Source organism: Alosa alosa, chromosome 20 (genome assembly GCF_017589495.1).
Source record: "Alosa alosa isolate M-15738 ecotype Scorff River chromosome 20, AALO_Geno_1.1, whole genome shotgun sequence".
Classification (NCBI taxonomy): Eukaryota; Metazoa; Chordata; class Actinopteri; order Clupeiformes; family Clupeidae; genus Alosa; species Alosa alosa.
In genome coordinates this window covers 13,108,381-13,120,176 of record NC_063208.1, presented here as the reverse complement: position 1 = coordinate 13,120,176, position 11,796 = coordinate 13,108,381, and the positions used below count along the sequence as shown (strand labels likewise).

The window sequence follows — 11,796 nt, the reverse complement described above, 5'->3', positions numbered from 1 at the left end:
GATTGCCCCCAAGCAGCTCGTCCATCTCCCCGTAAAACTTGAAGCGGACAGGCCCCCTTCCAGTTGACGTGTTATTGTCCTTACATTTCTTGTAGCCCTCCACCAGCGTCAACCACTTCTGGGCCACCTTCTCCTGCTGGAACTGCTGCCCGGACTGCAGCTCTAGCTTCCAAGCCATCTCCTCCCACAGCAGCTGCTTCGTTTTTTTCCCCAGCCTCAGACGCCGGTTGAGGTCGTTGAGGGACTTTGCCGGTCCCTCACCTTCTACCTCCAGATGGATCCCCATCTGGTGGATGAGGAACAGGGTCTGGTCTTTGTTGAAGCCCTCGTTCATGGGAAGGGGTGCAGTGTGAAGTGGTACAGCCTGGACACTGCAGATATCTTAATCATAAAAAAGAAACAAGTCAGCACAGTACTTGCAGCACCCAGGGATAAATTACTGTAGAAGTATGCTCATGTCTACAATATAATGCTTTTTAATAATATTATTTTAATATTTAAGATTTATATTATGTTAGGAATTACTTAAAAAAAACACGTCTAATTTTCTGAAATATTGAATTTGGGATTTTCATTAGTTGTCAGTTATAATCATCAAAATTAAAAGAAATCAACATTTGAAAGATATCAGTCTGTGTGTAATGAATGAATATAATATACAAGTTTCACTTTTTGAACGGAATTACTGACATAAATCAACTTTTTGATATTCTAATTATATGACCAGCACCTGTATACTCTTTTGATCCCGTGAGGGAAATTTGGTCTCTGCATTTATCCCGATCCGTGAATTAGTGAAACACACTCAGCACACAGTGAGGTGAAGCACATCCCGACGCAGTGACCTGCTACAGCGGCGGCGCTCGGGGAGCAGTAAGGGTTAGATGCCTTGCTCAAGGGCACTTCAGCCATTCCTACTGTTCAGGGTTCGAACTGGCAACCCTCCGGTTACAAGTCCGAATCGCTAACCAGTAGGCCTCGGCTGCCCCATATATAATATTTGCAGTTATGAGCTACAGGAGAGTCAAACATGGTTGTTGGTGTCATGACCACAAAACAAACCATTTGACCTCATGTCTGCAGTATGATTCTGGTGAACCATGAACCATTTGACCTCATGTCTGCAGTATGATTCTGGTGAACCATGAACCATTTGACCTCATGTCTTGCAGTATGGTTCTGGCGAACCATGAACCATTTGACCTCATGTCTGCAGTATGATTCTGGTGAACCATGAACCATTCGACATCATGTCTGCAGTATGGTTCTGGTGAACCATGAACCATTTGACCTCATGTCTGCAGTATGATTCTGGTGAACCATGAACCATTTGACCTCATGTCTGCCATATGATTCTGGTGAACCATGAACCATTTGACCTCATGTCTGCAGTATGATTCTGGTGAACATTGAACTATTTGATCTCATGTCTGGAGTATGATTCTGGTGTTCCTTTGTTGTCACAGACAGATCTTTGGGAGAAAAAAGGTAAGACCAAATGTTTTTTTTGCTTTATTTTTATTGTGCTAAATGAAACTGCACATTGTGCATAAATATAATATCCCAGCAGATAATACATATATGTTACCCTGACAGCAGCAGCAGTTAAATGTTGTGTGCTTTGGTGTTCATCTGATATTCCTCCTCTTGTTCAGGGATGTTCAGGTTTACAAAACATGGTGAAATCTGTACAACCCCCAATCCGTGGGAACACCTGCCACAAAGGCATACGTGTACAACATAGAAACTTTCAGTATGCTATTGTAGAAGTAATCGCATTGATTAACAGATACAAAAAATGTTTTGTTTAATAATGCATGTATTTAAGATTTATATTATGTTAGGAATTACTTAAAAAAAACACGTATAAAAGGTTAAAACAATTCACATAAGGCTAAACTTCAGTTTGCCAACTTCAGTGTGAAAGTGAAAAGTAAAATGAGATTGTATTGCTTCATGTCAACAATATTGTTAAGTTAGTAATATTCTTCACACCCTTTTCAATTTCACTTCTTTAGTCATTGCTCCTCCTTCATTGGGTTTCTTCAACTTTGAAATGCAAAATGAAAATGTTCTCAACAGAAGGGCGAAAGAACATTCAAAAAACCTGGGCTTGGAGAGTCAGCAATAGAAAACAGCACTAGTTTGATGATAAAAAATAAATAATAAAACCCCTTCAACATCCATTGATTACAAAAGCCTAAGAGATTTCATATGAAAAATCCATGATTTGATCTTTCTTGCATTATTCTGGCGGTGCCAGATGCATGTTTCCACAGAATGGGTCCCCTGCTGAGGTAGGAAGTTTGGGTGACAGGTGTGTCCACCTCACTTCAGGTACTGGTACACGTCCTGGTCCAGCGTGATGAGACCGAAGAAGGAGAGGATTTGGAGCAGGGATCGGGTCAGGCTCATCATGGCCATCTCTGTCCTGTAAGGACACACAAACACACAAGTCATTGGTATACAAACAACTATGGAACCTGGCTATAATATAACCCTTCCTTGAACAAAAGTAACCCTCACCTTTGACCTCCTGTCAACTACCAATGTTTAGTAAAGAGCAGCTGGCTTTTGCACACACAGTATAGCACAGCTTGATGCATAGGATGCTGTATTATTTACCTCAGAGCACACTCGAACTTGAGGCTCTCCCAGGTGGTCCTGAGCCAGCAGAAGAGTCCGAAGCTGGGCAGCACCCTGGTGTCGTCAGCCTGGATCTTGCCCCACCCTCGCACAGCACTAGAGCCAACACAACCAACATACACAGGCTCAACTGCAAGGCAGGGAGACACAATCTTACAGCCCAACAAGAGCTTTCATTAAAGAGGACCATTAATAAAATAGCACTGTATTTGACCCATATCAATGTGGGTAAAAAAACCTCAATCCTTAGTTGAGAGGTCTCTGTTTAGCGAATTGGCTATACCTCTCTGGTTAAAATCTATGTTCAATAAATAAATAAAATGATGCACATTGATAATTAGGTCTCATTGATTCACACCAATTATTTTTTCTTGCTTTTCTGATTTTAAAAAGCCTGTGGTCCTCCCACCTCTTGGCCATGACGAAGTAGCGGTCGATGGGCGCTCCGAGGGAAATGTTGATGCTGCGCACCGTGTTGATGTTACGGAACACCAGCAGCATGGGCCGTGGCAGGGCCTTCAGCACCTGCATGACGTTGTCGAAGTGGTTGGCGGCCATGTTGCGCATGTACGCCGTCTCCTCCCGGCTCAGGATGTTCCCCAGGCCAAGCTCCCGCATGTTGATTGGCCGCTGCAGGAGCATCTCACAGAACAGGAAGTAGTCTGATGGAGAAGAAGGAGCCAATCAGGGATGAGAGCGAGAGAGAGTTGTAAGATATTTCTCAAAAATGACAGCTTACTTTCAAGGAACCCTGCCAAATAGACTGAAGTGACTAACCATGATTAAGTCATCATGACAGGGCTGTACACTAAAAAAAATTTCCAGGAGCTCTTGTGCACCCGTTTTAGGAAAATTTAGGAGCACAGACAAAAATTTGGGCGCAGTCAGTTCTGTACTTAAACTTAAACATAATCTAACATTACACTGCAGCTAACACTTAAACATGCCAGTGCACCAATTGCGAATATTAGGAATGACTGACAACATTTAGGCTACAGGAAATAGGATTTTAAAGATCAGTGCCTACTTTATTCAGTCTGTTCAATTTTCCTACATTTTGTTAATGTAAAATAGTATAATACGTTGCCATATTTGCATTGTATATGTATATCAAGTATCCTGCCAAATGTAGGCTAATTTATTTATTTGTGAATCCATCTGTAGCTAATCCAAATATGCCCATGGTGACCTATCTGACTGCATACTGCCTAATACTACTACTAAAACAGTCCATTTTCTCTACCACAAAACTCAACATAGGCTAATCAAGGATATATATATTTCTTATACTTTTACTTTTTATTTGAAATATCTGCATTGATGGGGGCAGTAGGCAAACGTTAGGCCTACTTTCGTTTTGCACTTCAGCTTGTATTCGGTGTAAACAAACAAGCATGCGTGGAAGCCTGGAGTTGTCGCGTTCTACCTTTGAATAAAATGGGAGCCTGTTCGCTACAGCTATATTTTGCATATTGCAGCCAATACGTCAACTGGGCTAAAAGGCATGTTAGGTTACCTTTCCTTTTCTCACTGCATTCTCAGAATCTCATCCTGTTCCTCCGATATCCGATGAATTCGGTGGATAGAAGAAGTAATTTCTTCAATCTTGCATCTTGGCTGGCTAGTCTAACTTTCCACTTTTTCTGCGTGCTCTTGGATTTGATAGAAGCGACTACTAGCGAGTCACAACGCGAAACTGCTAACGTTGATGGGAGGTGTAGTTTTTATGCTGCATTCGCAACATGATTCTATGGTTTGCACCAGTAATGTTTCTTGATGTTGCGGTGTATTTTGTAGACAAACATTGACATGGTTAGAAGTCATTCGCACCAGTGCGCCTAAATATTTTTTTGCACTCGCAGGCCATCATTTTTACTCACATGTGCGAGTGAAATGGGCGCACTGTAGAGCCCTGCGTGTTACTGTCATTTAGCATGGCACATTTAACCCCACAAATTACTCCTCAACCCCACAATGAACACTTGGCCACATTTTTGTATTACTACAGTATGCAACAAAATGATCAATGTTTATAGCACTAACCTTTGACCCCAAGATCATTGGAGTACCTCTTCATGCCTGCCTTGTCCCGCAGAATGATAGCGCGCCACAGCTTACACAAGGCTACTCTGTCACTATCAGAGAGAGAGAGGAGGAGGGGGGGGGGAGGGCAGAGGGAAGGGAGTGAGAGACAGTAAGATGGATAGAAGCAAAAAAGACAGACCAAACAGAGATAGACCAGACAGAGATAAAGAGAGAAAGAGTGCAGACACCGGTTCAAGGCTGAAGACAGTCTGCATTTCCAGGAATACAGTATGTTATACATCCTGTTGCATAATCCACTACTTGGTTATTTGGAAAGCCTTTGGGGCAATGATCAAGCCTATTTCACAACTACATGTATCTCATTCATGTTCATGTGTCAAGCATAATTGTCACAACAATGGATTACATGTGTTCGGTTCCTAGTAAAAACACATTTCTGTAGTCATCATCGTTTGTAGACTCCAAAAATGACATCACCCCTGTAAACTATGGAGAAATTAACCATTCCCAGGTATGCTTACCTTTTACTGAGGTACTCATAGAGGCCATGATCAAGGAGAACCAACTCCGCTTTCTTATCTGGTCCTCTCCGTACAAGCACTAAAACAAACAAACAAAAAAAAACTGTTTATTCAACTCTGCGCTCTTCACATAACGTGGGGTGGTAAATCAGACAGCCTTGGCCCACAGCCAGAGGCTTCCCTTCATGTTCTGTTGATACAGTTATGGGAAATGCCTACAGGCGAAATGATCCGTTTACACACTTGGCCTCAACATTTAGAGAAGTAAAAGATGTCCCTCCCCCAGCACACACACACAGAATTATTACCATTGCCCGGGTGCGGATCGGCATGAATGAATCCTGTGTAAAAGATTTGCTCGGCAAACGTCCGAATAAGCTTATCTGCTGTCTGAAAGCAAAAGCAGGAAAAAGGGAGCATTGTCATATTCTGTATTCACGCTTAAAGACACTGCCAGTAGACATGATTGTGGACTCCCTCATTAGTACACTCACATCTTTCAGGCTGAGCCCTTGCCTCCTGATCTCTTCAACATTGTTGATTTTGCAGCCCTCACAAAACTCGGCAGTCAGCACCCTCTTCAAAGTGGAACAGTTCATCAGTGTACACAGGGGACCAGCAGACAACAGCACAATAGAATAGAATATAAAATCTTTATTGTCATTGCAACAGTTAATTTAAGTTTGAGTTAAATTAAGTTTAAAAGATTACCGTGCAAGCATTAATGACAGGAAATGTGTTTCTCTGGACTGCATACCTTGCTGGTGTAATCCCAAAAGACTTTTGGGACCACAATGAATTTAAAATGTTTCAGCTCCTCCGCACAGCGCTCTGAGTTCTTGCCTTCATTCTCAAAGTCCAGCTCCTGGGCCAGGGTGCCCTTTAGGTCCTGGACAACAGAGTGGTGTAAACAGACAAACAAGTAAATAAACAAGAGGGAAAAACAAAGGGCTTACCTAAACCTTTAAAAAGGAATGACTGAAGAAAAACAGTTTTAAAGCAAAGTTTCAAAACAAAGAAACCATAAAAATATTACCATTTTCCAATAAACATAAAAATAATAATAGACTTATGTTTCATACATCACTGACAACAACAACATTGGGTGTCCTTGAAACTGAGCAGCTGCTGTTGTGTGCTGGCCTGAAAAGGATTTCAGAGAAAAGCTGGAATGCTCTGGCAGACCGACCTTGAGGACCCAGCGGAAGCCAAAGCTGGGGTGCATGAGCTTCACAATGTCCAGAAGGATCTCCACCGTCCGGATGTCACCTTCAAAGCGATCCCGCAGGTCTATGTACTGAACCTGCCAAAGGTTATTCACACATATATTTATTACTTGCATGTAACACAGTATCTTCACTTTTATACGTATACGTATTCCTTCTTACTCTGTAAAGCACTTTGATCAACCCCTGGTTGTTATATGTGTTATAGAAATAAACTTGACTTAACCTTTTAACTTAACTTTTACTCATTGGGTACATCCAGCCAGCATCAATATTAAGAATAATCTTTACTGAGCCTTTGCAATCACATCTAAATTCATATAGGAATAAAAAAAAATCTTTTTAACAGAATATTATAAGCACGGGGGATTAAAAAACAAAAACAAAGTTGAAATGTTTCGACAATGCATGACCAGGAAGTTTCGACAATGCATGACCAGGGACCAAAACCGCCCACCTTCACAGCCACTGGAGTCCCATCATGCAGCTCTGCTTTGTGCACCTGGGCCAGACTGGCAGCTGCTACCGGATCGTAGTCGAACTTCCGGAAAATCTTGTTTGGAGTTGTATTGAAATCTTCCTGAAAAAGGGCATCTACCTATGACAGAAAAGAAACAAATATCAACCCATACACTAACCTGAAAACCCATGTAATGACTAAATACAGTAATACTGTAGCCTACAGATTCAAAAGGACTTCCATGCACAACTCATCCTGATCTGTATCTAATTTATAGCGATTCCACTTATGATGCGTCTACTTGATTGAATGTAGTGCATAAGGCAAAATGCAAACAAGTGAATGCTTCCTATCTAAATAGGTTACACAGCTACCCAGAATTCCTCTGGAACCACACAGCTGGGACAAGTTCAATCTCGTCTTTCTGTAGTTTCCAGGTTGAACAACATGTTTGGTTGAAACAGTGTGAATCAGTGATTAAGGTAGATTTTATTTTAGTTTGATGGCTGTCAGAGTTGCCATCATATCAGCAACAACATATATACAAAACCCACCATATAAGAAATTCAGTGAAAGGTAAGAATGAAAAGCTGAAAAGAAAATGAAACATCGATTTCATCAAGCTTGGAAAAATCTTAGAAAAGAAAATGCCCTTCTTCAAAGAATATCTTTCTCAGCTGCTCTCGCGTGCACAACAGTGTTCAGCACACCACGGTTTCTGTTGAAACAAACACTTTACTCTGTAAACCCTGGCGGGTCTTCTGTGGCCCTGCCCACTTGTGTGCCTGTGCTTATCTCCTGTGTTTTCTCTTTGTGGCAGGTGATTGGGACTCTGGTGTGCAAGATGACCGTGTCTGACCTGATAAGAGGCCTGCTCTCCCTTCCTCTCTGCATTTTGGCTTTTGATTTCCATTTTGCATGACAAACCCCTAGACTACACTTTTGTTTAAGCTTTCACTTTGGTTTATTCTTACTTATGTTCTTTAAAGGTGCCATGTGTAAGAATTGAGGTAAAAATATCCAAAAGATGAACTACACGCATCAAAAGAATGAGTAGAAATATGGGCGATGATGTCATTAAAAAAATAACAAGGTATAGTGCTGCAGAGATATCAACCTGAATTAGCATGCTAAATTACTAGCCACAGCCCGACAGGTGTCATAATACCAGTTTCGGCCATGGGAGGCAGTATGCGGACAACATAACCGCTAGCCAAACTGCAATACACGAGTCTCGGTTGTTACTCTAGGGTAAACCAGCTCACTTTCTGGAGGTATACTGCCCCCATCTTTTATGGAATGTGGAGTATGAATTGATTTTTGGCGGACATTACACATGGCACCTTTAATAAATTAATTGTTACTTTGAAAATCCCTCCCCCTTTATGTTCCATGCTTGAGCCGGCATGTTACATCTGTTTCATCAGGGCTGCAACAGCACCGGACAACACTGGACAACACCGGACAGGTGAGCTCACCTCCTTGTACCTGCGATTGAGGGCCTTGTCCTCCAGGATGCGCAGCGTGCGGATGTACTCGGGGGGCAGCAGGTGGTTGAAGGCGCACAAGCCCTGGCCCAGTTTGATGTAGAGGCCGCCATTCTGCACGGCCCCCTCCACCATGCTGTCAGCCGCCCGCTGATGGCACGCCGACATGCCCTCCATATACACCTGGCTGCTCTGACGTGAGACCACAACAAACCACAGGAGAGAGGGAGACATTACTACACACGTTACTAGCACACTGACACCTGAATGCATACTGTACAGTGCTTACAGTGGCACTGCACATATTAGAAAAAAACATAAAAAGTATTTGGGAGGAAAACATTACATCTAATTCTTCAATTAATAACATACAACGTTTACTACAGACAAGGTGTGACTATTCAATCGGATGATCAAGCCTACCTCATCCATTCCCCTGAGAGCAACATTGGAGGTCCACCAATAATCTACAGAGATCACCATTCCAACGTACAAAGATCTGCAGAGAAGAGGTAGATAATTTAAGATTGGTAATCTCCTCATAGCAGGTAATTAAGTATTATTTACCTAATGGCAAATTGACCACGAACAGCTTGGTAGAGACAAGATGAAGAGACAAATTAACAGAGACAGACAGACAGACCTACAGAGACAGACCTACAGAAGCGCCCCGCGCCTTCCGCTAAGATCTTCATCTTCCTCCTCTCCCTCGGCTCGGATATGCCGTACTTGACTCCCACCACCACCGGTGTTCCCACGGCGACCCCCAGCAGCATCTTCGTCACCACTCCCCGGCTCTTCTCGACTCTGCAGGATGGAGGAGACACCAGTTATCCCAGGTGCATACATACATATGGCATCCTCATCCCAGGTATACTGTATATGACTGGAGAAGCGAGGAGGAGGAAAGCACACCCAAGTAGAGGTGCTGGCCAGGGGATTATCATGAAAAAGTACACACTCTGAACTCTTTTGAAGTTATTTTTTCAAGACCAATGTTTTGGCAAACAATTAAACTCACATGAATCCTTGCAAAAATTCCCAACAGCAAGTTTTACAATGTTTTGTACATTGCAGTGTGTGTGAGTTAAATTATTTGATTAGCGTATACTATGTGTGGATAGCATCCCCTCACCATCTTTATCTCATTTTTGACATAGGTGGCATTTAGAGGGTTTTGCATCTGAACCCTTCATATATCATTCTAATTATTTATTTATTTATTTCCTACACTGTCTTACTCTGAATGATTTGTCATGTGACCTAGTGAACTACAGTATTTAAATATGGCGATGGTCTGTGAATTTTGAAGTCTGATTAAGAGCATGAGGCTCGAAACATTACCTTTGGTATAATTCTAATAAACAAGTAAAAAAGGGAGCTAGTGTGCGGATATTCCTTACGACTTTCTACAACACCAAGTTTTACACATGGTCATCAGGCTTTAAACAAAACTACCAGCAACATTTATGTCAACAGCCCTACATGTTGACTGAAACGTTATGGTGTCAGCACTCAGGAGAGAGGGATACAGAGGTGATATGCACGTCACTGCAGTTGTGTTTGGATGTTACCCTGCTGTAACAGCACCATGGCTTCAGTTTTACCTGTGTGTGCGGAGAGATCGACGTAGCAGTACATGAGGCGAAGCATGGTATCGTTCCAACAGAGACAGATGATGCCGACACAGCCGGACCTACAAGACATGCATAATTGCAGCTCAGTTCAGTACAGAAACATTGTACACAGAACTACAGTGAGTCTGGCCAATAAAATGTTGCCCTTATATCTCATAAGGTCATGTAGAGTGTACTCGGATGGATGAAGATATGAGGTAGGCTACAATCCAAAATATAGTTTGTAGTAAAATCACAGTAATTCTTGAAGATCAACTATGCAGCATATATCCTTAGATGAAGAGGGTACTATATGGAGTCTACTGCTTGTTATGTGTAGCCCAAGGGCCAGCACCCAACATGAGAGAGGATGTTCATCAAGGTCACAACAATCTTCTCAAGTGGACTGTTTTCATTAGCTGACTAAAGAACAGCATGTCTCTAAACAGCCAGACTGATTTATACAAAGGGTGCCATGTCAGGGACATTCAAACTAGTGGGCTCCTCATTCATTTTCCACGATGTAAACAGACCACCAGAACTGTGGCTATAGTGTTTCTGGAGGAGATCAATGTAATTCTCTAACACACATCAAAGTAGACGTCTTAATTCTATGTAAGATTATCTGACTAACGGTAAAGAAGGGTTTGGCAACAATGCCAAGTAAGGAGCAAATCTGTTTTTCCCCTGTCTGTCTGGCCCCTTGAACACGACGTAAATAGCCAATGGTAGACATAAGAGGTCTCCTGAATCCCTCATGGTTGCAATTAAAGCATCACTCATCTCTTCATTGGACATCTGGATTCAAAAACGTAGTGCTAGCTAGATTAACGTTACACATCCTGCTGCAGCATGCCCTCGGGTCGTTGTATATTCTAACGTTAGATCCTAATGAACTATAACGTTAAGGTCACTCACGTGTCTAGGATTTTCACATTGAACTCATCAATACCAATATCAGCCGGGTAAGCATATTATACACCCAAATTAACAATCGGTTATCTTACTTAGCACTCTTGCCACTGACTACTACCATGACTGACAAGTTATGACATTGATAACGTTAACGTAGTCGTCTGACCTAATATAACGTGTGTTAACCTTATTTCACCTAACCCCATGCACGTACCATACAATATCATCAGTCTAAAACACTTACAGCTCTGAATGTCTCTGCAGTCATGTTTCGATCAGATGTCTGCCATTAATAGAGAACTTGGGATCGAAGATCTCTCCGTGGGTGTTCTGTGTTCGTTATCACGAATGTCACGGCGCTAGTGGTCTGCAGCTCATGGAGAAAAGTCATTGGCTACTTGCATGCGTAGGAGATCACGTGGGGTGTGGTCCGACAGTGAGTGAATTTTTCCTAGTACAAAATGTGCTGTGCGTTCCGTTGGATAGAAGGGCATTCCGTTATTTGCAAAACTTTTTGAGACTAGGCTTGCACGAAAATACAACATATTTTATTTACTTATCACTGAGTCTGTAAAAGGTTAATACCAACATTTTCAGTGAGTCACACTGCCGTCTGCCGGCGCCAGGTTGGAAATGCACCATTCGATAACCCTGCATGTGGAACCGTGTGGAAGAGACATGAAAATGTTGCCACGCATGATATCCTCTTCCAGGTGAAATGGATATTGGCATTTGTCATTTCCCTCCAGATGATTGCTGTAGGCCTAAAGATAATGATTATGAAAATATACTCTAGGTCTAAAGTTATAGTTTTAAACAGGCTTTATAGATTATATAATAGGCTAGATTATTTGTAGGGCCTCTTCTTACCAGAACTGG

At 42.1% G+C, this 11,796-nt stretch overlaps 1 protein-coding gene across 2 annotated transcripts; it reads right to left on the bottom strand.

Annotated features, from left to right (window-relative positions):
- Window positions 1-1,507: 1,507 nt before the first annotated feature.
- On the bottom strand, window positions 1,508-11,280 carry adck5 (aarF domain containing kinase 5). 2 transcript variants are annotated; one of them, XM_048228883.1, is made up of 15 exons: window positions 11,162-11,280; window positions 9,994-10,082; window positions 9,044-9,193; window positions 8,810-8,885; window positions 8,378-8,578; window positions 6,897-7,037; window positions 6,403-6,516; window positions 5,971-6,102; window positions 5,708-5,791; window positions 5,522-5,603; window positions 5,214-5,292; window positions 4,690-4,781; window positions 3,056-3,308; window positions 2,626-2,742; window positions 1,508-2,431 (listed from the first exon to the last, which is right to left on the bottom strand). In XM_048228883.1, the coding sequence occupies exons 1-15, from the start codon at window positions 11,183-11,185 to the stop codon at window positions 2,329-2,331; spliced, it is 1,737 nt and encodes a 578-aa protein (XP_048084840.1). In that variant the 5' UTR covers window positions 11,186-11,280; the 3' UTR covers window positions 1,508-2,328. The 2 variants fall into 2 exon arrangements, with proteins under 2 accessions (XP_048084840.1, XP_048084841.1); XM_048228884.1 differs by lacking the exons at window positions 9,994-10,082; window positions 11,162-11,280 and having other exon boundaries at window positions 8,378-8,573; window positions 9,044-9,081.
- Between the last annotated feature and the right edge of the window lie 516 nt (window positions 11,281-11,796).

What these genes read in the sequence shown, in the direction of transcription:
- adck5 (XM_048228883.1), bottom strand. Translation starts at nt 11,185, where the DNA reads ATGACTGCAGAGACATTCAGAGCT. An exon ending in AAGGGCTCAGCCTGAAAGAT is followed by an intron (nt 5,604 to 5,707) that starts GTGAGTGTACTA and finishes TTTTGCTTTCAG; the next exon opens with ACAGCAGATAAGCTTATTCG. An exon ending in CAATGATCTTGGGGTCAAAG is followed by an intron (nt 3,309 to 4,689) that starts GTTAGTGCTATA and finishes CTTCTCCATCAG; the next exon opens with ACTACTTCCTGTTCTGTGAG.